The sequence below is a fragment of the Rhinatrema bivittatum genome, chromosome 14 (assembly GCF_901001135.1).
Source record: "Rhinatrema bivittatum chromosome 14, aRhiBiv1.1, whole genome shotgun sequence".
Taxonomy (NCBI): domain Eukaryota; kingdom Metazoa; phylum Chordata; class Amphibia; order Gymnophiona; family Rhinatrematidae; genus Rhinatrema; species Rhinatrema bivittatum.
In genome coordinates this window covers 1,460,761-1,486,192 of record NC_042628.1, presented here as the reverse complement: position 1 = coordinate 1,486,192, position 25,432 = coordinate 1,460,761, and the positions used below count along the sequence as shown (strand labels likewise).

Below are 25,432 nucleotides of genomic sequence, written 5' to 3'. Positions count from 1 at the left end.
TTGCATACTGAATCGCACCCAGGAGAGTGGCCTGCAGGCGCTTGCCTCGGAGCACCGGCTCTCCCGCGCGGTTTACTGAATCGGCCTGTTAGTAATGACCGCAGAAAAAGACCAAATGATCCATCTAACATGCTTACTAAGGCTCCTGTGCTCTGCAGTACTGCACTTCTGCTATTGTGTGGGGCCAGGGAGCCTGCTGGGAAGTGCTTCTGATAGGCATGGCCAACTTCAAATGCATTGGCATCACCAAGCAGCGGGCACCTTGGCTGCCTGGGGGGGAGGGAGAGGCAGGACTTGAAATGCCTTATCAGTGGCACTGATGGTTGAGCATTCTCGCTGGTGGGGAGCAAGACTTGAAATGCTGAAAGTTCTCTGGCTCATACTGGCTTCCAGCAGTTGCTGGAGGCCTTGAGACACTGCATTTGAAGTTCTGGAGCTGATCTTTAATCAGCCTAAAATTAATTTAAACCCATTATCACTTTTTGAAAAAATCCAGGGTGAAAAATTGTTTAAACTGAAAACGAAGGATCCAATGTATAATAAAGGAATTATTAATGGCATGTAGTCTGCTTGTGTACTCATCTGATGAATGATGCAGAACTTTCAAAACCTAGTCACAAATGTAGTAATTTAATCCAGTAAAAAGATCCCACCTACAACTTGTTTGGCTCATTTCATAGTATCCTGTACACATTTTTTTTTAAAACATTTTTTCCACTTATACCAGAAACTTGTGCTAGGTGGATTATAATAAACTTAAAATTATATCATTAAAATCACATTATTACAAATGAATATTTAGTTGTATGCTGTCTAGTCCCTGTTCTCAAAAAACAAGTTATCTCATTGTCAACTGTACAGCAAGTTACTATGTAAGAAATAAAATCTTGCTGATATGCTTTGACATGAAAACCATGGAATGGACCTACTGGATATTTTCCTGGGTAGAGCAATTTATTTCATCTGAGGGACACTGTTTGAACTTATATCCTTGATTCTTATGACTTCAACTGGGATGATCTTTAGCTTCATCAGTTTTACATCCAGCAACTTTTATATATGAAAATGAGATGCAGTTGGATTATCAAATTGTTGCACCTAATCTATACTGAACTTGTGTATATTTATTTTTTTGAAGCAGCGGTTCTTGATTGCTAACCTAAATGTTGGCAGTGTGAAGGTTTCTGGAGAGGAGTGGTGGGGAGCGTTAGGATTTTGAGGATTGTATTGAGTAGGGTAGAAAGCTTGTAATTGGTGCAGGTGTGCTCTTCTTAGTCATGGCATTTAAGTATAGGTGCACAATTGAGTATTCTTGTTCTCTTCTATCCTTTCATAAATTGACAGGTAGGCTTCCTACTGCAAATATAGAAACATAGAAATGACAGCAGAAGAAGACCAATAGGCCCATCCAGTCTGCCCAGCAAGCTTTCACACTTATTTTCTCATACTTATCTGTTACTCCAGTTCAGGGCCCTTATTGGTAGCTTTTTGTCTCTAATTTCCTTCCACCCCTGCCATTGATGCAGAGAGCAGTGTTGGAGCTGTATCAAAGTGAAGTATAAGGCTTAATGTTTGAGGGTAGTATCCGTCGTATCGAGCAAGTTACCCCGATGTTTGTATACTCATACTGCTCAGATCAATGCCTTATTAGATGTTGGCTGAATGTAAATCCTATTTATTTCCTCCCCCCTGCCGTTGAAGCAGTGAGCTGCGCTGGATATGCATTCAAAGTGAAGTATCAGGCTTAATTTGTTAGGGGTAGTAATCGCCACAGTAAGCAAGCTACTGCAATTCAGTCCTTGTTGGTTGTTGTCTGAATATAAATCCTCTTTTCTTCATTCATGAAGGCTTATGTCATATTCCCACCTTGTGTGTGTTTTTATCTTCGTATACTTAAGTTTTCTGTTTTCCTTTGGTTTGGGAATAAGTTCACACCTTGTTCTGATCATACTATTTTGAATCATTCCTTGAAGTCACTTTAGCTGTTTCCTTGGTTTTCAGTGTTAGAAAACTCAGGTGGGACAATATTCAAGTGAAAGCAAAATGTAGATGTCAAGTAAATATTAGAAAAATCACTAAGCAAAATTAAAAAAACCACACAATGAACAAAACTTCTTAGTATGTTAAATATGAAAATTATCTATGGTCTGTCCTATGCACACTTCTTTTTGAATCTTCTCAAAATAAATTTTTGAAAAATTGAGGTGGAAGTAGGGATTGTTCATAATCAACAGTGCTTACCCATGAGGTGGTGCTATATATCATCGCATCCCTTCCAACTAACTCTATTATTGTTTTTACATTTTTATATCGGTTGCAATAAAAAGTGATACAAATGCATATTACAATGTTCAATGCATGTTTTGTTATAAATTTGATGTCTGTTTTATAACATGGAGCCAAATACCTCGCACTCAGATCGGCATGAGAAAATCACAGAACAAATAGTTAACCCTGGCTGTGTTCCGGGAATTTTGCTCCCTCCTTCCTCAGGTCTGTGCTCCTTCTGGAAAAATCTTCAAGCCAGCAGCTTCCTGGGTAAGATGTTATCAGCAAATCCCTACCTCACCTCAATTTGTTCAAAATTTGTTTTCAGGGGATTCCACAGATAATTTTCATATTTAAAGTCCTGAGAAGTTTGTGTGTTTGCATTTTCCTAAGTGATCTTTGCTTTTTCTAAGATTTATTTCACTTGTTTTTTTTCTTTAGTAGTGGAGTCAAGTTTAAATGACATGTATATAAAGGAAGGCTAATACTGTAAAACCAAAATACAATATTTTCCTGCCCTTTGACTTGTTTTGTTTTTCTTCTGTCACTTGGTTTAATGCTGTTGCTTGTTTCCCATGCCTCTGCCATTCTTATCCATTCAACTTTGCCCCTCTCTTACTTCAGTGCTGCTCCTTTGCCATGGTGACTTTGATTGCATTCTTGCAATGGTGTGCTGAGAGCAAGCATTTTAGATCTTTTTAAATTAACCTTTTATTCAATAGCATTGATTATAGCTTGTCATCTTTTAAAAAAAATAATAATTCTGCAGCAGTCTGATCATGTAATTCACTTGGAATTTTTTTTCCTTTCAGTAAAGCAGACTTTCTAAACTTCTGTATATTTGTTTTGCCTTAATTTGTTTGTGTTTTTTTACTCCTATTCTGTATGCAGTAAGTCTGCATTTTTTGGTGACATCCTGGCCATTCTTTTTTTTCTCTCCTTTCCATCTATATTTTGTCTTTCTTTCCTTGTTTCCATGCCTTTATTTGGCTGTTTGAACTTTTATTCTCTGAGCCCTCCATTTGGTTGTTTTTCACTTAGAAGGGGGGCTGTGCAGACTGCATAAGCATAAGAGCCTTGTGAAACATGGTCTCATGTATATGCCAAGCAGCACCTGCAGGGACAGTGAATGGCACTCACTGGACAAACTCTTTTGTGACCTGCAGACCTGGCTTTAAGTGAGTGAAAGTCCATGAACCTAGAGCAACATAGCAACACTTATCTACCTCCCAAATTATGAATCTAAGTTGTTTTAAGAGACATATTTTACCTAGATAATTATTTGAAAATATTTTTAATTAATTTGTGAGTTTAGAGAGAACTATGCAATATTTGAAAATTAGTTTGTAACTAATTGCTATGTCTGTTTTGCTGCCAGATCTTTTTTTTTTTTGTGTTAAGCTTTTTTTCTCCTTGACTTCTATCAGCAGGTATTAAGGATGCAAATATTATTCAGACTACTGACTTTTTAAATTTTTCTCTTGATTAGTTTAATCAAAATTTACAAAGGTTATTCACTTTGCACAGAAACTAAGAAAAAAGAATTTCTTTACATCTTCACAGTATCTATTGTGGTAAAAGGAAAACAATATTTTCATAATTTGACCCCCAAGTATACATATAGAAGGCTAGAGCCAGAAATACGAGGAGATATTACATCAAATAGGAAACAAATAAATAAAAAGCAGAATAAGAGACTACTGACATTTAAGTGGTTAATCCCTTATGTGATCAATATAGGAAAAGATGCCTGGAGCTGATGTGCCTTCATGCTCCCCAGGGCTGGCTGGTAGTGCCTAGCCTTCCACCACATGTGCAGCTATAGACCAATATGAGTGGGTCCCTGGCTCACATCAGCAGATATTATTATTTAAATGACTAAATGGTAAGACTTTCTTTACCATTTAAATGGTTAATATTTTACCTCCGCTGTATTCAGAACAACTAATTCACATGGAATGAAAACTGAAGGGTTCGTGTAGCCAAGCTTAGCTATAATAAATGTGAGGCTGTGGGGAATTGAAACTGTGCAAAGGCTTCAGAAATAACAAGAGAAGGAATTATTTTTCAAAGATTGCATGGGATATGGATGTAGAGGTTTCATTTAAAACATTATTTAGATCCTCTTTATTCTGTTATAGTTGAGATTCCTGAGAATTAGTAGCCATTCTAACCTTTTTAGCAAAATAAGAGCTGCTGTCTTGTGCTATAACCTGTAACACGTGTAAGATATGACTAGAGCATGAACAGCAGGTGTGTGCTCATAGAAAGATATTTTTAAAAATAGACTGAGGCCATAATAAAAGTTGGACACCTCTTTTAATTAAAATAAAAAATGTAGAAAATATAGTACAGCAAAGGAGATCAAGAATAAGACCAAAAGAGAAAACTAGCTGTCCAGGATCAAGTAGATTCCTCACTCTAGATCTGTTTTAAAGAAATTGTAAGCTGTTCTGCTATATAGCTATTTGCTTTTGGTAGGGCACTGCATAGAATTTTAAGTACTGGATAAAGTACTAGTCGGCATGATATAGAGAGTAGAAGCAAAATCAAAAAATGGGTGAAGCAAAGAATAAAACTGCATAAAAAAAATTGGTGCACCATAACTGTCAACCTTTTTATGGATGATGATATATGATGCTGATCAGTTCATAATTACCAATGAAACATTCACTTTCTTTGATAGAATGATTTTTTTTATATAAAATTTTCTTGTTAACTATCCTGTCTGAAAAAGTAAGAGAGGGCATTTTTATGCATTTATGTCTCATTGGAGTATACACCTGAAAATTTGTATTTTTCAAACAAAAATTGAGGTGTGCTATCAGAATCAGATATGTAATTGCTAGGTAAGCGAGAATGAATGAGTTTTTGCCTGCTGTTAACTGACAATGCAGGCTTCAAATTGCTAGAAAATGTATACCATTTTGGGGTTCAGTTTAAGAAGTCTTTTTGTGGACACAATATGGAGCAGCATATTTATTTATCAAGTTTTATATACCGTCATTCGGTTTCACCATCATAACGGTTTACAAAAATATGAAGTTTTATAAGGTTAAGGAGGATAACAAGGGTTTCAAAAAGGTTCAAAAGATTAACATAGGGATATCATAAGTTAGTTGCTGTTCAGTTTTTTCACATTTCAATTCTTTGTTATAATACATATGTGTTGAGTTTCAATTTTCTTCAGGTTAGACCGGAGGGGGTTGGCGTTGTGATGTTCATTGGGTGAGTTGGTATGCTTTGGTGAACATCCAGTTTTTTAGATCTTTTTTGAAGGTTTTTAGGTTTTCTTGAGTTCTGAGGTCAGTTGGGAGGGAGTTCCAGAGTTTTGGGCTACCTAGAGAGATTGCTCTCTTTTGGGTTTAGGTGAGTTGTTTGGAACGAGTAGGTGGTGACTTTAGAAGTCCTTTATTTGCTGATCTGAGGTTTCTGTTTGGGGTATGTAGTTTTATGGAGGAACTTAGCCAGTTTTCTTGTTTTTTATATATAATTTTATGTAGAATGGATAGTATTTTGTACTCAATCCTGAATTTTATTGGTAGCCAGTGTAGTGAGATAAGTGTTGGAGTGATGTGGTCATGTTTTTTAGATCCAGTGAGGATTCTTGCAGCTGTGTTTTGTAGGATTTGGAGTGGGCGGATAGTGTTTAGAGGTAAGTTGAAAAGGAGTGAGTTTCAGTAATCTAGGTTAGAGAAAATGAGTAATTGAAGGACTGATCTGAAGTCGTTGTTGGAAAGGAAAGGTTTTAAATGACGGAGTGTTAGTAGTTTGATATCCTTCTTTGATTTTTGCTGTGATATCGTTTTTGAAAGAGAGTTCCTAGTCAATTATTACTCCCAAGATTGCGGGCATGATTGACCGGAGATATGACCGTATTTTGGTTCATTAGGTTGAGTGGTGGTAGTTGAGGAGAGTTGTTCTTTCTGTCTAATATGATTATTTCAGTCTTGTCGAAGTTAAGGATGAGTTTTTAAGTTGGTTAGTATTTCCTTTATTCTGCTTAGGCAAGTGGCTGTTAATTTGTATGTTTCTTCTAGTGATTTTTGTATTGGGATTAATATTTGAATGTCATCAGCATAGATGAAGTGGGTCAGATTAAGATTTGATAGGAAGTGGCATATTGGAAGCAGATAGATGTTGAAGAGCGTTGCTGATAGAGCGGATCCTTGGGGAACTCCAGTGTTTAGATTAATTTTCTTTGAGAGGGTATCATTGAGTAGCACTTGGTAGGATCTTTGTGATAGGTATGAAGAGAACCATTGTAGGGTTGTTTCCTTTGCCCCAATTTCAGATAGACGGTCAATCAAGATAGAGTGGTTTACTGTATCAAAGGCTGCTGATAGGTCGAGTAGGACTAGAAGGTAGCTGTGGCCTTTTTCGAAACCTTTGAGTACGAAGTCGTTCATTGCTAGTAGTAGAGTCTCCGTGTTCAGTTGCTTTCTGAAGCCAAATTGCGAGGGTAGCAGGATGTTGTTTTCTTCCAGGTGGTCACTGAGCCGTGTGTGGACGACTTTCTCAATGATTTTGGCAATGAATGGTAGGTTTGATATGGGTCGGAGTTCAGTGGGTTTTCTGGATCAAGATTATCCTTTTTCATAATGGATTTGATTATTGCCGATTTTAAGCATTCTGGGTAGTTTCCTTCCGTGAGTGAAAGGTTTATGATGTCAATTATCATCAGTTATTGATGGTTCAAGATTTTTTTATTGTTGTAATAGGGTGTTTGGCCGAGTTCATTTTTTTAATGATCATTTGTACTTCCAAAGAAGATGCTGTCTCAAAGTTGGGCCAGCTTTTTGTTTGAATGTTCGGTATTTTCTGGTCTTGTGAGTCATTTTTTAGGTTGTTCTTAATGAGGTTTTTGATTTTTTTTCATTAAAGAAGTCTGCAAAGTCGTTACTAGTGATCTTTCGCGTTGATTGTGGTTGATCATCATAAGATTTGGTTAGGCTTTTTACTATGTTGAAGAGCATCTTAGGGTTTTGTTGGTATTTATTTTGTTAGTGTAAAAACCTTTTTGTTTTATGGATGAGTTTTTTTGTATTCTGCTAGTTGTGCTCTGTATGCGTTGAGTAGTGTGGTTGTTTTGTTTCTCTATGATTTCTCTCTTTTTCTGAGTTTCCGATTGGCTGCTCTGATGTTGTCGTTGTACCAAAGGTTCTGATTTTTTGGTTCTTTTATTGTTTTCTTTATCATGGGGTTTATCTTGTCTGCTACAGTTCTAGTTATGGTAATCCAGGATGATGTTGCATTTTCTGTGTTTGATAGGGTGAGCAATTCTGATCGAGAGTATTAGGGGGGCAATATACCAGACAAATTTGTAGATGTGGAGAATCAAATAGTGCAATTTCCAGTGGGGAGCAATTGCTTGTTGGGATTAATTTCATTTGTAGGTTTTGTAAATAGGACCTTCAAAATGTGGAAGATCCACATTAAAACCTGACCAAATATCATCATCTTAAATTTCATAGATACATGTGGTTAATTCGTTTCATTTGAAATTTAAAAAGTTTGGGTAAGTTTTTAAAGATACTTAGAAAATACATTTTATCCATTAGGTTAGCCATGCTAGGGTTAATAATTGTAATCTGTTACATGTGCCAACAATAGAAGATAAAATATTAATTATCCTTCTTTACAGAATACACAGATGATAATGCCCTAATTCCTAAGAACTCATCAGTAATTGTTAGGAGGATTCCTATTGGAGGAGTTAAATCTGCAAGCAAAACATATGTCATGTAAGTAGGCATAAAAAAGGTTTTAACTTTTGATATGGGGGAAACATTAATAGCAATCTTTACAAATACTGCAGCTGCACCACATGTGGAGAGACGATCGTGTGCCTCTCTCGAGCTGGCTAGTGTTCCTGGTGCCTCTCTGGGAGAGAGGGCACTTTGGGTGGCATCCCTGGCGGCTTCAGCACGGGCCTGAGAGGTCTTTGGTTGAGTCTGTGGAAGCAGTGGTTCTGTTCCCTGTGAGTGAGGGAATGGTGGCCATCTTGGATTATTTTGTGGCTGCTTCAGAGGCTGCGGGGGGAGGGGGGGGGTGTCTCGATTCTTCCATCTTCTCATCAGATTTCGTTCTATTGCTGCACAAAGCTTATTTGGCCCGGAAGGCCGCAGGGCAGCATTTTTCCAAACGGGGTTGTCAGAAGGTCCGCAGCCCAAGAAGAAGTCCAAGCTTTCACGGGCTTCTGGGGCTACCAGGGTTCAGCAAGTCCTTGGGTTGCCTACACAGGGGGCTTCTAATGATTTCGAATGGCGGTGGATCCTTCCCTGGGGGAACAGGATCCGGATGAGGGGCTGGGGAAGGTACCAGCTGTGGAGGGTGACTATCTGAAGGTGGTTTGGCTGTTCCACAGAGAAGAGTTGGGACCCCTGATCCCCTATATCCTTGCGGAGTTAGGCATAAAGGTTCGCAGGAGGAGTTCGTTCAGGATGACGTGAATCCGGTCATGGATGGCTTATGGGGTCCAGCAAAGGCTTTCTGTTCCATAAGTCAGTTTAAAAAGTTGATAGTCAGGGAGTGGGATACTCCAGAGACTGGCTTGAAGGTGGGTAGAGCAATGGATAAGTTATATCCTTTGCCGGAGGACACGCTGGAACTCTTGAGTCCTGAAGGTGGATGCCTCCATCTCATCAATTACTAAAAAGACAACTATTCCGGTGGCTGGATCTGCAGCTTTGAAGGATTTGCAGGACAAAAAGCTCAAGGTCCAACTTAAAAAGATTTTTGAGATGCCTGCTCTTGGCATCTGTGCTGCGGTGTGCAGCAGTTTTATATTTCGTGCTGGGCTGCAAAGGGTGCAGCAGTAGCAGGCTGATAAGGCCATGTCTGTCTCTAAGTCCAAGCAGACTTAGAGGCTGGAAGCCTCATACAACCTCATACAACCGATGCGTTGTATGACCTCATTAGGACTTCCTCCAGAACAATGTTGTCTCCAGTTTCGGCCAGGCGGGTTCTTTGGTTATGAAACTGGTCGGCAGATGTTTCGTTTAAGTCTCAGTTAAGAGCATTGCCTTTCAAGGGCAAGCTGCTTTTTGGAGAAGACTTGGAGGAGCTGATAAAGCATCTGGGGGAGAATAAAGTACACAAGTTGTCTGAGGATAAGCCTAAAGGCCCTAAAGGTTCTTTCCTTTGCGTTCTCTTTTTCGAGGGCAAAGGTGTTTTCAGCAAGGTAGAACTTCAGGAGGAGTCCAGAGATCGGCTTTCGGCCTCTCAGAGACCTAACAGGGATGGCTCTGGACAGAGTAGGGCGGAGCTAAATCCGCCCAATGAAGCAAGGCTGGCCAACTCCTCAGTCCTGGTCATAGGGGGTTGATTGACTCTTATGAGAAGTAAGCTGAGATCACGTCGGACAAATGGGTCTTGCTCAACTGCTAAGGGACCTATTCATGGTCTCCCCTTGTGCCTCTGGAAAAGAGGCTAGTGGTGCAGCAAACCATCAACCGTCTGCAGATGCTGGGAGCCACTGTTGCTGTCCACCTAGAGGAATGGGGGACAGGATGCTATTCCATTTATTTCGTGGTTCCAAAGAAGGAGAGGTGTCTTTTTGCCCAATTCTGGACTTAAAGAAAGTAAATGTGGCTCCGAGTTCCTCATTTTCAGATGGAAACTCTGTGTTCTGTCATCACAGCAGTGCACAAGGGAGAGTTCTTGGCTTCTCTGGATCCTGACCAAGGCGTACTTGCACATAGGGATCCGGCCAGACCATCAGAGTTTTCTCCGGTTCATGATCCTCAGGAAGCATTTTCAATTTTGCACACTTCTAGTCGGTCTGGCAACGGCTCCGAGGACTTTCACCAAGGTGATGGTGGGGCTGGTGGTGGCAGTTCTCAGGAAGGAGTGTGTGCTGGTTTACCCACATCTGGAAGACTGGCTCATTCGAGCAAATTTAGAGGTCCTTTGCAGACAAGTGGTCGACTTGGTGCTGCAGTGCTTGCGATCCCTAGGATGGATAGTGAATTTGTCCAAGAGTCATTTCACCTCTTCTCAGTTGTTGGAGTTTCTGGTGTGAGTTTTGATACCAGGATGGGAAAGTTTTTTTTTTTTTTTTTTTTTTTCTCATCGATACAAAAATTGTCAAATTGCTGTCACAAATTCACAGGTTGTTGGAGTCCCAGGTGCCCAGGGTTTAGGTTACTTGCAGGTTCTCAATTCCATGGCATCTACTTTGGAGCTGGTTCCTTAGGCATTTGCTCATATGAGGCCTCTGCAGGTGGTGTCGCTTTCCTGGTGGAATCCGTTGTCAGAGCAATTTCAATTTCCACTACCTCTTATGGAGTTAGCCAGGTCCAGTCTCTGGTGGCTTGGTCGGGACCAGTTGAGTCACAGGGTGGACTTGGAGGTTCCAGAATGGATGGTGGTTACCACAGACGTCGGCCTCTCCTGTTGGAACTGTTTGCCAAGCTCTCTTGGTGCAGGGCTACTGCTTGGCAGAGGAGGCATCATAATCCATCGATCGCTTAAAGACGAGAGCAGTGTGGTTGACGCTGTGGACATTTCTACCTCTCTCTTGCTTGGCCGGCTAGTCAGAAGCTTGTCAGTCAATGTGACGGCGGTGGCTTACATCAACTGCCAGGGTGGTACCAAGAATCGAGGGGTGGCTCAGGAAGCTGAAGAGCTGATCCACTGGGCAGAGCAGCATCTGTCGTTGATAGCGGCTTCTCATATAGCCGGGACCGATAATGTGCAAGCAGATTATCTTAGCCGGCAGCAGCTATATCCTGGAGAGTGGGAGTTGGAGGAAACAGTGTGCCTCATCGATTACAGATAGGTAGACCCCAAATGGATTTAATGGAAACTCAGTGGAATGCCAAGTCACTGTACTGCTTCAGTCGCAGAAGAGAGCGTGGAGCAAAGGGGATCGACGCCTTGGCCCTTCCTTGGCCACGGAACATTCTATTCTGTGTTTCTGCCATGGCTGCTGGGAGGGCAAGATATGCGGCGAGTGGAGATTCATCTGAGAGACGTAATTCCTGGTGGCTCTGGAGTGGCCTTGGAGGCCTTAGGTTGATCAGATCTACAAACCAAGCAGTGGACGGACTGTTGAAGCTCGCTCATCTGCCAAAGCTTCTGCATCAGGGCCCCATATTTTCAGATCAGGTGGCTCGCTTCTGACTCGCAGCTTAGCTTTTGAGAGGAAGTGCTTAAGGGGAAAAAGGATATTCTGAGGATATCATTTCTACTCTATTGCAGGCTAGAAAGACTTTCACCTCCTTGGCATATGTGAGGGAATGGAAAGGTTTTGAGGCTTGGTTTGTGGAGCAAAGGTTTGATCCTGTGCAAGCAACCGTGGCGCACATTCTGACCTTTTTGCAAAGAGAGTTGGTGAAAGGTTTGTCCTTTAATTCCCTCAGAGTTCAGGTGGCGGCTTTAGGCTGTCTTCGAGACAAGGTGCAGGGAGCATCTCTAGCTCACATCCGAATGTGGTGCACTTTCTCTGGGGGGCAAAGCATTTGCGCCCTCCAGTTCAGAAGCTGTGCCCTTCCTGGAGCCTTAACTTAGTCCTTAAGAGCATGTGTGTGGTGCCGTTCGAGCCTCTTAAAAGGGCTACTGTGAAAGATCTCACTTTGAAGGTGGTTTTCTTGGTGGTGATTCCTTCTGCTTGAAGGATCTCGGAACTTCAAGCCTTGTCAAGTAGAGATCCTTTTTTGAGGATTTTGGATTTGGGGGTCTCCTTCAGGGCGGTTCCTTCTTTTCTGCCGAAGATGGTATCATCATTCCATTTAAATCAGTCTGAGATCCCAGCTTTCCCAAATTTGAATGCTACGGCGCCTCATGCGAGAGAGTTGCGACTATTGGATGTCAAGTGTGCATTGTTGCGGTATCTTATAGTCACTAACAGCTTCTGGTTGTTGGATCACCTTTTTTTGCTATGGAGTGGTGCCAAAAAGGGTCATAAGGCGTCAAAAGCCATGGTTGCGCGTTTGTTGAAGGAAACTTGGCTCCGCGTATATCTGTCAGGGTCGTCCTGTCTTGGAGGGGTTAAGGGCTCATTCTGTGTGTTCCCAGGTGGCCGCCTGGGCCAAATGTCAGCAAGTTTTGCCGCAAGAGATTTGTAGGATGGCTACTTGGAAGTCATTGCGCACTTTTGCCAGCCATTGTTTGGATGTCCAGGACCCAGAAGCCATGGACTTTGAGTGTGTACTTTTAAGTGGGACTCTCGCAGTCCCACCCCATTTAGGGAAGCTTTGGTGTATCCCAGGAGTCTGGACTGATCTGGGTATATTAGAGGGAAAGGAAAATTGGTTCTTACTTGCTAATTTTTTTTCCTGTAGTACCACGGATCAGTCCAGAGTCCCACCCAGATGAATAAGGGAAATTTGGAGAGTCCACTCAATCTATTGTAATTAATCTGAAAAATGGCACAGATTTTGTTAGTCCTGCATGTTTTTAGTGTGGGCAAAGTTATCCATTCTAAGTTTCCACTTCCTACTGCTCATTCAGGGGAATATTAATTTGTTATTAGTATTGTCGCTATCTTGGCTTGGGTACTTATCAGTACTGAAGGTGGTGCACCAGGTTATGTGGCAGTGTCTGCAAAACGTTGTCTCCATCTGCTGGAAGGGAGGCAAAACCCAGGAGTCTGGACTGATCTATGGTACTTCAGGAACGAAAATTAGCACATAACCAATTTTTCTTTAGAAATGGGGCTGCTGGCTCATTGTCTTTCACTAAGTGAAATGTTACACTCCATATTGTTGCTGGGACTGGTGTCCTGCCGATCTCTGGTAGGGAATGGACTAACTAAGCAGTGGGAGAAAATGTAATTACTCATCCTAAACTGTGCTCAAGCTGAGTTACAATTCATGTATAGTAGGTGGGTCTCTGCCCCAGATAGGGCTTACAATTTAAATTACCTGGGACAGTGTGTGGAAATGCCCTGGAAAAAAGGACATGCAGGCAGGTTTTCTGTGTAATTCTTAATGGTTAATATTTTTTGCATGGGCATTATATCCTACACACCATGAAAAAAGAGTAGCTGCATTACAGCCAGATGCCTTCTACTCAATGTGCTGAAACAGTGTCACCAATATGATGTTTGTTTTGGAGGCAAAAGATTTTACTTCCATGGTTTTATTTAGTTAAGACCCTTATAAGCTGCACTATCCTATGTCCTAGGTGTTTAGATTAAAACATTCATAAAAAATCACAAATATAGCAAGTCATTTGGCAAACAAATGACAAACCTAGATTATGTCCTTAGAATACATGTTTGTGCCATTGAATAGATCAAGCATTGATTGTTGTGCTTCACTTCACCTCACCTAATAGCATGCCTGTTTAAATAGATGAGCTTTCAGTTGCTTCCTGTATGTTGCAATATTTTCTTGTTTTTTCTTAATAAAAGTGGTAGTTGGTTCCATATTTGTGGCCCAGCCACAGACAGAGTAGTTTATTGTGAATTTCCAAGAGTCAAATTGTTTTGTGACTTGGAATGTCCAATAGGCATTGGCTTTCAGATCTTAAACTTCGTATTGGATGATAAGAGAGAGAATACTGATACATAATGGTCCTGTTCTCTCTGGTTCAATGATCAACACAATTCCAGATGGATTTGGCTAATTCTGGAGAACTAATAGAGGTAAAATACTGAATTTAAGCAGTCACCTATTTACAAATACAACATTAAAGTGCAATTCCCATTTCATTTTGCTGGATACATTTCTGTACATATATTTGGTGAGACTTCACCTAGCATATTATCCAGTTCTGGAGGCCGTAGTGCCCGAAAGATATGAAAAGGGCAGAATCAGTCCAAAGCGAGTCTATATGAAAAGTTCTATAAAATGAGACTTAAAAACCTAAATATATTTATTGTGGATACTCTGAAAACCTGACTGGTTGAGGATCCTGCAGGACAAGCTTGGGAACACCTTCCCTAGAGCAATGTTTCTCCACTGTCGATCCATGTAGAGACTGTGATTGTAGGAGAAAGCAAAACAACTGCGCCACAGCTGGTGAACGCTCCAAGTCTCCCACCACAACCTGAATGGATGGCCTGCAGAATGGCAGACTCTCCTCCTAATCTCACCCTGTACCCATTGACCTCTTTTTCCAGCTGGGGCCGGCTCCGAGGCTTGATCATGGAGGCCTCAGCATCAGCAGATTGTCTGCAGGACAGGAGACTTTGGGCTTGATGAAAGAGGCTTACTGCCTTCTCTGTGGCTTTCTGCAGTCACACAGGCACTGACTCTTCTTGGGCCCTTCATAACTATTTCACTTGAAAATGAAGAAAAAGGACACATTCCCTTGGGAGCAGTGTACTAAGTGGCCGAGCACCTGCTATGTCTCAAGTCTCTGATTTGGAGGAATCAATAACTGTTTCCCTGTGACTGGGATGTCTATTTCTCTCCTACACGTTTTCTTGTAATTTAGAAATAACACCTTCAATGGTTTGCCCAAAACGGAAATCCCACCCACATGTGTGTGTTCTTCAGGTCTTAGTAGTCATTGTTCAGTCAGGTACGAACACTCCTTTCACTCCCCTCTCATTTTTCCTTTCACCCCCCTTCCCATTTCAAATTCTGCCTAAATTTATATTTTATGTTTTCTCCTATTAATGTACATATTGTATATACTTGCAATTCTTTTTTACAACATTTAATGTTATATTCCCCTATATATCTCCCCCCTAAATTACTCTCCTGTTAACATGTTACTATTGTTCGATGTAAAGCGCTACCCCAGGCGCCTGTTTGCATTACACTGTGAACCGATGTGATATCATTGATGAACGTCGGTATATAAAAAATTTTAAATAAATAAATAAGGTACGACTATGGAATTGTTTCTACCCCTTTTTCCCCCCCAAACTTTTTTAGTTTCACTGTTAAACATTTTAAAGACATTTTTAATTTGAGAATTATTTACAAAAACTGGCAAATATACTTGTTAAATCTCTTGTTGGAAGGCGAAATGAGAATTTCAAAGCTATGACTGCAGGTTAGCAATCTATTCCTGAAAGCAGGTGTATGTGGGTTTTTAAATTATCCAGAGTGATTCTGGGGTTTACCAAGCTGTCATCTTTAATATTTTATTCTGTGCCATCCCTCTTGGAAAGAATGAGGTTTTTACTAGAATTTGGGGAGAAGATGTTTGCATTATTTGGAAAAGCTGAACTATAGATCGACTGAGGTTTGGCATTATTACAGGAGGTAAACTGGGCAGACTAAACATAGAAATCGGCCCATCTAGACTGCCCAGCAAGCTCCCACACTTATTTTCCCATACTTATCTGTTTCATCAACCACCAAGTTCAGGGCCCTTGTTGGTAAGTGATTCAATTTTTCTGCCACCCCCTGCCATTGATGCAGTGAGTAATGTTGGAGTTGCATCAAAGGTGAGCATAAGGCTTAATAGTTAAGGGTAGTAACCGCCGCATTAAGCAAGTTACCCCGATGCTTGTTTACCCAGACTGCACAGATCAATGCCTTGTTGGTGGTTGTCTGAATGCAAATCCTCTTTCCACACTTCTCCCTGCCATAGAAGCATTATAGACTAGATGAGCCTTACAGGAGGGCTTATATCCCAGGTATTTCCATGCCATGCTGATATTGCATCTCCTCTGGTCTGACACCATATGACTGTGAACATTACTAAACTCCTATGAGTGCAAATATTTGGGCACCGTTTGACACAACTCAGTGATAGCTGTGCGGTGCCAGACCAGAACGAATGAGCGGCAGTCAGCAAGGCGAGGAGGAGGGATGGCTAGCTGGAGTCTGCACGTGCAGCTGGTTTTTTGCTAGTTAGGTAAGGATTGAGGATCTGGCTGGGAGGTGACAACCTGACTAGCCTGGGAGATGGGGTGGGGAGAGAATGGGCAGGTTGGCTGACTGGCTGGGGGATGATGGGAGCTGGGTAGCTGAGAGGAGGGACTGGCTAGCTAGCTGGGGGGATAATTGGAGCTGGCCAGCCAGGGAGTGGGGGGCAGTTGGGGTAGCTGGCTGGGGTATAGAGTGGGGGAGGCTGGCTTTCTCCTAGATACAAAGACAATTTGTCAAGGCCTGCCTTGTGGTCCCAATCTGCCACATTCTGTCTCTGCTCAGTTGATCTGAAGTGGCATTTTGGTTAGTTTTCTTATCGTAAAATGTTCCTGCCCTCCTAGTTTCTCTTGTTAAAGAACTTGACTTCAGGAGTCAAAATACAGCTGAGCTAGAAGAGAGCATTGTTTTGAGCCTATTTTATAAGTAATAGAAAACCTGTGTGTTTAATGTTAACTTTGTGCTCTCAGTTCTGGCCAACCATCCTAACTATTTTCATTTTGTGTTTTAGAAGTCGAACTGAACCAGTGAGTGGAACATCAAAAGCAGTATGTAAAAACACAATCTCACACTTTTTTCCTACACATTGCACTTTGATTAAGACCTTAATGTAGCGGTGATCCCTTCTGCTAAACATATTAATTTCTAGTGACCCATAGGATATGTTGTAAATACAATGTATTTGGTGCAGTACAATACTTCAGTATTTATAATACCAGAAATTACACATTTTAAATGTGAAACATTCCATTTGTGCTCATGCACTGTATTTCCTATTGCAAATGCACAGATTTACTGTAGGACTTGGTGTTGTACAGAATGTATGATTGCAGATCATATATATATTTAATGAATTGCAGTAATGAACATGTTACCATGTTCTACATGTCTGTCTTTAGTTAGTAATACATGTTTGTACAGGCTGTTTTGTGAATTTTATTTTTGCAATAAAAGCTTGGAGTGTATATTTTGCCATTTTTCACATTGTATTAAGCAAGCTTTATTTCACTATTTTTTACCTGGTTTTTGGAAATGCATTAAAATTCAAATTGATATTGCATTGTTATAGTTGGCATTGTTCATGTCTTTGACCTGTAGTTCAAACAAATGAAGTCAGTGGTAATATGAAATTTGCAGTTCTGTACTTGTGCTGTGAAGGGTAACCTGTTCTAGAATCTTTCCAGTCTGTAAATAAGACTTTAAACTTTGCAAAACTGTTTTGTGAACTTAACCAAATGAGCAAGATATTAAGACAACTGTCCCGTCCCCCCGCCTGTGGTACTGCTGCTTTCCAAGAGTCTGTCAGTTTTGTACATTGAAAATATTGCTGCAGATAAGTAGATGGGAAAGGTAGGGTTTCTATTCAAGAGTTAGGGCAACACTAGCACATCTTATAAGGCTGCATCCAGTAATGTCATATAGACAGACACAATGCTTTTATGTCCCAGAAATCAATTTGAAGAATTCAAAAACACAAACTTCAAAATATCCATTTTTCTTCTCCAGAAGTATATTGATAGTCATTGTGGACTCTTGTTAACTGTTCAAATTGGGACTAGCAGAGAATTGGTAGGGCTAGCAAGGTTGTGTTGCCACATTACAGCCATTTGGTATGTATTTAGGCTTTGAATTGTAACTTAAGTAACATACATACATAGATATCAATATTTGGCAATGATACATAATTAAGTTGATAGGTATTGTTTGTACTCATACAAGCAGAAGTTGAAAAATGTTTTCTTTCTGCTTTAAGTCTCAGCATTTATCTGCATAGGTTGACTGTTAACTGCAGAACAGTTTCTTCCTCTTTTTTTTAAACAGATCTTGATGCAGTTTTAAATACAATTTTTGGATCAATACCATACAAGTTATTTAACTTGGGAAATTTTGAGTTTTGAATAAAGGATTAGAATGAGATTTTTTTTTAATCTTAGTATTTTTTTTGCAAAGTCATTTAGTTAATATTCAGATATGTATTTACTGCTGCTTTAAGCATGTTTTCTGAAACAAGATTTTAGCATGCACAAATTCAAGGCCCCTCTTCGTTAAGTGCTTAGGATTAAACCTTTATTTATAAATATTGCTGATCCACGTGCCATTACAGTGATGCTGTTCATTGCATCTGTTCTCAAAATAGTTTTGTAGTTTTGAGAGTTTCATTGCAAAAACTGAGAACTTTGGCTCATGTTTGTGACCTTTAGTTCTCAGAACCTTGACCAAAAGAGCGTTGCTCTGATTGTAATGGTCTGTCTTTATCACGACAGGAAATTTTATTATCAGAAAACCAGTAATGTACAAAAATCAAGACACCAACCAAAATTTCAGCACCTTGGTCCATGTACCTGTATAGTTCATGTATGTATTGCTGTGAAGTTACTTGAACTACTAGAAGATGGTATTTTTATTTCAAACCAGATTTTTTCTTTTGTCTATTAGCATGTGTACAAATATAAATCACATGTTTCTAAATAAAGTTAATATTCTTTTAGCCTTGTGTGTTCCCTGGCATGTCTATTAACCTTTTCAATAATTTGAGTTGTCACTCCATCATACTAGTTTTAAATGTGCTTTGGAGTTGGACATTTCAGGTTTTACATTTTTAATTAAATTATTAATTGCAGAAAATCCTTTTTAAAGATGAACATATTTTAGCAAAGTAAGGGAGTTGTAGACTTTAGGTTCTCAGTACCTTCTGTGCTATGTGCAGTACTATTTAATGATTCGGTGAGAACTGAATGTTTTGCTGTGCAGAATTGTGCCCTGCAGCACCTAGTTCCCTGTAAAGGATATACACATGAATCAAAAGAATCCAGCAAGGCAGGGTTTGATATCCTTCTGGAGACACTTTAACTCTTTTGGAGAGAACTGGAATCCTGTATGTTTGCTGTATAAACTTTCCTTGTTAATTTCTTACTAGGTTCTCTTACAATCTCAGGCCTGCTTCAAAATTTCAGAAGCTCAAAAAATGTTAAAAGAACTTGTACAGCCCTAGGGATGCAAATTATTTTTCTCTAGCGCCGTAGCAATTTAAACCATTAACATAGATTTGGCCAAAAATAAAAAGCCCTTTTGTTTGGTGCTTTATTTAAATTCTTTTACTATACCGATACTCAAGACGAGGTCTTATCGTACCGGTTTACAATAGAACAATGTAAGATGCAGGTCTAGCTTCCCGGTGCCGCCAGAAGTGCTGCACATTTTTATAGTATTTTTATAGCATTTTTATAGCATTTTGACAGAGCAGCACCTCACACTGGAAACTTATTAGGAAGTAGGAACCCAGCATCAATCTTGTGAGCACTTGTTTTATTTTACCAAATGATAAAACTATTATGACACATGCAAAGGTCACAAAATACCAGCTCCTGAAAGCATGAGAATTAGTTTTAAGCGATGGAACAGTTTGACAAACAATTTTCTATTGCCTTATAATAAAATTGAATTAATCAGTTTCTTTTGATATAAGCCTCTTATAGAAAGGAAGATGCATTGGCACACTTAGCACCAAGAAACAAGATAAATATATTTGGAAAGACCGATTAAAGTCTGCAAATCCTTTTTTTTTTTTTTTTTTTTGCCCAACATGATTCACCTCAAAATGAGTTCATATTTTATGGTGACTAGGCTCAAAGTTTTTGTTTTTTTTCTTGTTCTCCCCCCCCCCCCCCCCCCCCCCCCCCCCCAATAGATAGACTGAGGAAAAAGCCTTAAATGAGCAATGTGACTTTGGTCAAATTAGTTAATTGTACTAGTTAATGAAGATTCCTTGGATTATATGCCTGGTGATAGGAGATTGTAGTGTAAGAGCTAGAACTCTGGCCTGCTGACCCCTGCAAGGAGGAGGAGTTTTCCTTGCCAGGAATCTCAGTCACTGAAAGAAAACACCACTGTCCAGTTCCACATTCTCTCGTATGTGCTAGCTTTCTTTTTCCTCATCTTCACTCTTGCAATCTGAAGTGATACTTATTCGCATTCACTTCGCTCCTATCCTCACAGTACTTTAAAGTTGGGCCTTCACAGCTTTAAATCTAGGTGAGCACATTTTTTCCATCCTTATAAAATTCCTTCCAATTGCCTTTTTCATTCTTATCTGCAGAAATGTGCATTATTTGGGACAACTAAAATGTCTGCTTGTATGTGGAACTAAAGATTTGTTTCCCCAGATTTGAGAGTAGTGTGTTATGGAAAAGATTTAGCTCACCTGGGGAGGGCTAAACTCTGAGGTGCTGTGTGGTGAATAATAAAGGCAAGGAAAGCAGACTATGAAAATAATTTTCCAGTATCTATTTAACATCTTGCGGTAATGAAAGCCGCCCTACGCTGTACCATAGGAGTTCATTCTTAATATTAGCAGTGCATAAGAGTTCCATTTTTTTTTTTCAAACCTTAAATCGATTTCAGGTGAATTTATTGCTCAGAATTAGTCTGTGTACTTCTATCTGACTTGTTTTTAGTTTTTAATATCCATGTTTCCTAGCAGCAGGCAATAGGAGCAGAGCCCTGTGTTTCATGGCTATTCTCAAAATTTCAAGTGTTAGTGCAAGAATCCAGTGGAGGCCTTGGGTCTCTGCTACAGCAAGAGATGGCATGGATTTGAGTCAGAACGGACGAGGACAGGTACATTTGCAGGCCTCTCATTGCTGAAGTAGGTAAAAGATAAGAGTTGCTATGAATCTAGCTTCTGGCGATTTAACATCATTCATAAGAAAACATAAGAGGTTTTCAGCCCTGTACTTGAGTTCCCCCGAACCAGTCAGTTTTTAAGGATAGCCAAAATGAATATGCATGAGATGTGTGTATGCAAATGTATTTCATGCTTATTGATTGTGGCTATCCTGAAAACATGACTGGGTAGGGGGTACCAAAGGACAGTATTGAAAACCCCTGGCATAGACCATTTTTTTGGCTTTTAGTCTTTACTGTCCTATCACTCATTTAGAATCAATTCCATGTTTATCCGGAGGGGAGAAAATGCTAGAATGTGGAGAAAACGTCGGGGGACCATACCAGTTTCCCAGAGTGCCCTGCTGAACTTGGCTCCCTCCCCTCCGGAACTGCATATTCAGAAGATATATGGTTGGTATGAAGTTAGGTATTGCTTTCACTATATTTAAATTTTTTAAATTTTTTGCCAGACAGAAATTTGTAAAAAGCAATCTACTGGTTATTTGATAGTGAAATAATAAAAATAATTTGAAGTTAAGTATCCAAGTAAGAAAGCTAAACTAAGCATACTATTAAATACATATATATATATATATATATATATATAAACAGATTTCTTGACACATCTGAACCTTTCCTTCCCGATCCTCCCCCAGACATGTTCAGTTACACCAGCTCTAACATGTCTTCCCTGATCTACCTACGTTTAGTAAAATGGTAGACAACCCCAGTCCTTGAGGGCTGTAAATTGTTAGGATTTTCAGGATATCCCTAATGAATATGCATGAGAGAAATTTGCACGCACTCTTCCTCAGTTGTATGCAAATCTATTTCATGCATATTCTTTAGGATTATTCTAAAAACCAGACCTGCTTATGGCCCTTAAGGATAACAGTTATCCACACCTGATTTAGTAACACTTTGCCTTTTACATCAGGGTTTCTTAAATCTGTCTTGAGAACCCCACAGCCAGTCAAAATGTTTTCTGTAAATCTACAATGGATATGTATGGTCTAAATTTGCATGCATTGGAGACCCAGTGTGTGCAAATTGATCTCATGCCCATTCATTGTGGATAAGCTGGAAACCCCTCTGGCAGATTTGGGAAGTCCGGCTTTTATATCCAAATTCTATTCCTTTTATTTGAACTTGCTGTTTGTAAGATGTGTGCTAATTTGCAGTCTAGAGATGCTGAGGACAGCTGTTGGTAAAAGAAAAGCTTTCTGCGCATCCTTAGGTCAGACTTTACCTAATTTACATCTTAAAATCTTCATTGGAAGGCTTATATAAAATTTCTAGAAATTTTTGAAGTGAGGGGTCAAAATGCGTTGTGATTTCCTTTAGAAAGAAATGGAAATTTTGCAAAAAATAGAAATATAAACACTGCTTATTTTTGTACAATATTTAAACTTTACGGTTTTCAAATGACCTATGTACTGCTAGTTCAGTATATATAACTTTTTTATTTTTTAATATAAAACTAAGTTTTATACTTTCAAATTTCAGAAGTAAAACCAAACGGTTACTGTAAGTCTATACTGTCCTTGATTGAGCTCAAACTAGTCATGAGGGTATTGAGTTAATCAAATAAAAGTATTGCCCTTATTTACTCAAGTGGACTAACAGCAACCACTGTACTGTTGTTCAGGGTTGGAATTGTAATTATCTAATATTCCTTCATATTACATAGTTATTAGCAAGATTTTTGACAGCCTGATGGGCAGATAGTAATTTAAAACCATTTCACACGTTCTGAGTGTGTTCAAGATTTTTTCTTTTCCATTTTCCCATAATTTCCAGTGTTTTCATTTCTGGCTTTGAGAGGAGGGGGGAAAAGTTTTGTCCCCCCTCCCTCATGCCTTCACATCTCTATTCAGGCATTGCATGTATATTATATATAAACATGGGTCAGATATTTTGATTATATAGTAGCCAAATATCACCTGCACTAACAGAACTTCATGAAATCCTAAAACTGCACTTTTTTACAAAATGGAATAGAGTTTCTCTGAGGACAAGCAGGATATTTATTCCTTACACATTGGTGAAGTCATTGAGCAGAGCCTACGGTTGAGCTGTAAAGCTAGTGCTCAGAAGCTTTTTAAATGTGCTGTACTGACTATTTGCGGGACTTCCTGTGTCAGTGTCCACATGAGTCCCTTCTCAGTTTGGTATTTAGCTACAATATATACTAAAAGATTCAACTTGGTCCTACACTTTCTTATATATATTCTGCTGTCATCTGAGAACAGGGTCTACTAATGATGTGCAGAACTTTCCACATCACGAGGTCCTTCAGTGTCTTCCACAGAGCCTAGTGGTCTTTTGTTGAATTCTTGTGATGCATAAGGATGCTTCAAGGGGTTCTTTGTGGAGACAGGCCAGTTGGCAATTAAGCAAAAAATAATAGCAGCATAATAGGATTGAACTGATCAGACTTGTGGAAATAGCCAAGGTTGTAGGAATGCTAAAGAATACCAAAGGTTAGCCAGAATGCTAAAGTATGTCAAAGGGTCAGCATTACGTTTTGCTTGTGTCTTCTGGGCTCAACTTACAAGAATGCAATATTAGCATGTACAAGATAACTAAGTGAAAAATGTTATGCTTACAGAGAAACTAATCCATTGCTGTGCATGTTTGGAGGAGGTGATGAATATAACCTATTGTACTATTGCAGAGCTCTGTATTTACCTTACACCACATTTCTCAGTAAGATAATAAAAAATTTCTTTGACTGTCAGTGTCCAGTGTTTGTTTTTGTAGTGAGAAGTGCCCACAACAATAGTTTTTTCCCTCGAGGTATTTTTTGCAGAAAATCTTTCTGCCCCTCTGTGTCCCATTACTATTTTCCTGATACAGTGCCTTAACTTTATTTTTCCACTTTCTCAAGTTTAATCTTTTTTACATCAGTTGTCTATATGGCTGAGAGCATCAAGCAGCCTTTTATTTTCGTTGAAATTCAGTTTATTTCACTGCAGCTATTTTTCAACTGATGTCTCCAAAAAAAAAAAAAAGCCAGCAGTTCAAACAGTAGAATATCTATCACAGACCCATATGTTGTCTGTATGGTATACCTGGGGGACAAGCATATCTCTGACTGCTGCACTTTTAAATAGATGATTGCCAAAGGACATTGAACTCTCCCAGAGCTTATGGAAAAGCTCTTTGGGTCAGACAAGTCTGATCCATCAACATTGGGAGGGCATCGGCATTGAAAGGCCTAGGACTGCACTGGATGCTGTTGGTGCATGGATAGTCCAAGTCCCATAGAGGAGGAGTATCCTCTAGCTCTCCCCACTTGATGAAAGCATGGAATTCTGCTTCATTGGTACTGGCATTGAGTGAAGGTGCAGAAGCCTCAACATCACTTCCTTCGATGTATGATGCAGACTGCAACTATATATCCTCTCAAGCATCCTGCAGAAAGGACAGCTCAAACTTAGTGTGGGGATCACAGCAGTTTCCAGGGGCCAGTGCTGCAGCCACCATTACATCTTTGATGCTCCAAGAAGATATTGCCACACCTCTTCACATGCAATATTAACATTGGCAATTTTTGAGGAGATGAGAAAAGGATCTAGGAAACAATGCAGTATAGTCTGGCTAATGTCAGGGCATTGTTATCGATAGCAATAAAAAGACATTAATGGTGCCTGGTGGTATTGCATCAATGCAGGGACCTGCAGGGTGTCAGCATTGGTTCTCACCAAATCTCAATCTCCACTGCATCTGAGAAGAGAGCTTCACCGAGATGCTGTCATCAGAGACCAGGTCCCATCTGTCAAGGATGAGAGGTGCAGACTCAGGTAATTACTTCATCATATTCTGAGCATTCCTGGGAATGTGATTGATAATGAGGAAAGGAGACGGCTTCCACTGACAGGCCTCGCCTTAGCTGAATTCTTAAAAAAAAAAAAAAAATGACTGCGATTTCTTTTGAGTTGGAAAGAGACTGATCTCAGAGCGGAAATGTTGGATATACTCCAGTTAATTAATCCAGCAATTCTCAACCTAGGGATGTGTGGAAACCTGTTGGGTGCTACACAGCCAGTCCACTACTGCTGCAAGAGACAACCACTGAGCAGGAAGATCCAGCCTCATTGTTTTTTAAGAGTTATGCCACAGAAGCATGATCTTGCAGATCTCCCGGTCTTACTGACTTTATACCAGGTTTCAAAGAGAAAATATGCAGGACTTTTGTACTTTTTTATGGGTACTTTTCCCCTTCGAATAGAAAGTACATAGAGTTGAAAATGCACTCTACGCATGATTTCTTCCCTATCCTAAACTTGCCCATGTAATGCCACTTCTGAATGTGGCTAGAAGTCCGTGTGTTGCTGAATAGTGCCCATTCTTTTAACTACATTGAGGAAGGACTATTTTCAGAATGCTAATTTACACAAGTGTTCTACCAATGTCAATGGCTTTAAAAATTGTTCTCTAAAGCATCGTGAGACATCCCTCCAGGTATCTTAGTGCCATCAGCTTTACCAAGCCAACATCACTTTGTCCTAACTTTGTTTGAATTCTGCAGCATCAGTGTCTTGTGTGTATGCTTGCTTGGCAATTAAGTACCAATTGAAAAACAGGTCCAAGTATATCACTGAAATGTAAATGTGGAATTTTGTGAACTTTTGCAGTCTTGAAGTACATGACATCTCAAACTCTTGAAAGGGGACACAGTTATCATGACAGGTCATGACCCACAATAAAAAATGGTATAG

The 25,432-nt window shown here is 39.8% G+C and overlaps 1 protein-coding gene across 1 annotated transcript in view; it reads left to right on the top strand.

Annotated features, from left to right (window-relative positions):
• RBBP6 (RB binding protein 6, ubiquitin ligase) overlaps nt 1-25,432 on the top strand; it is a 116,861-nt gene that overhangs the window by 7,042 nt on the left and 84,387 nt on the right. The window contains exons 2-3 of the mRNA XM_029576353.1: nt 7,913-8,012; nt 16,555-16,591. Of these exons, the coding sequence (XP_029432213.1) occupies nt 7,913-8,012; nt 16,555-16,591 (137 nt within the window). The remainder of the gene's footprint in view (nt 1-7,912; nt 8,013-16,554; nt 16,592-25,432) is intronic.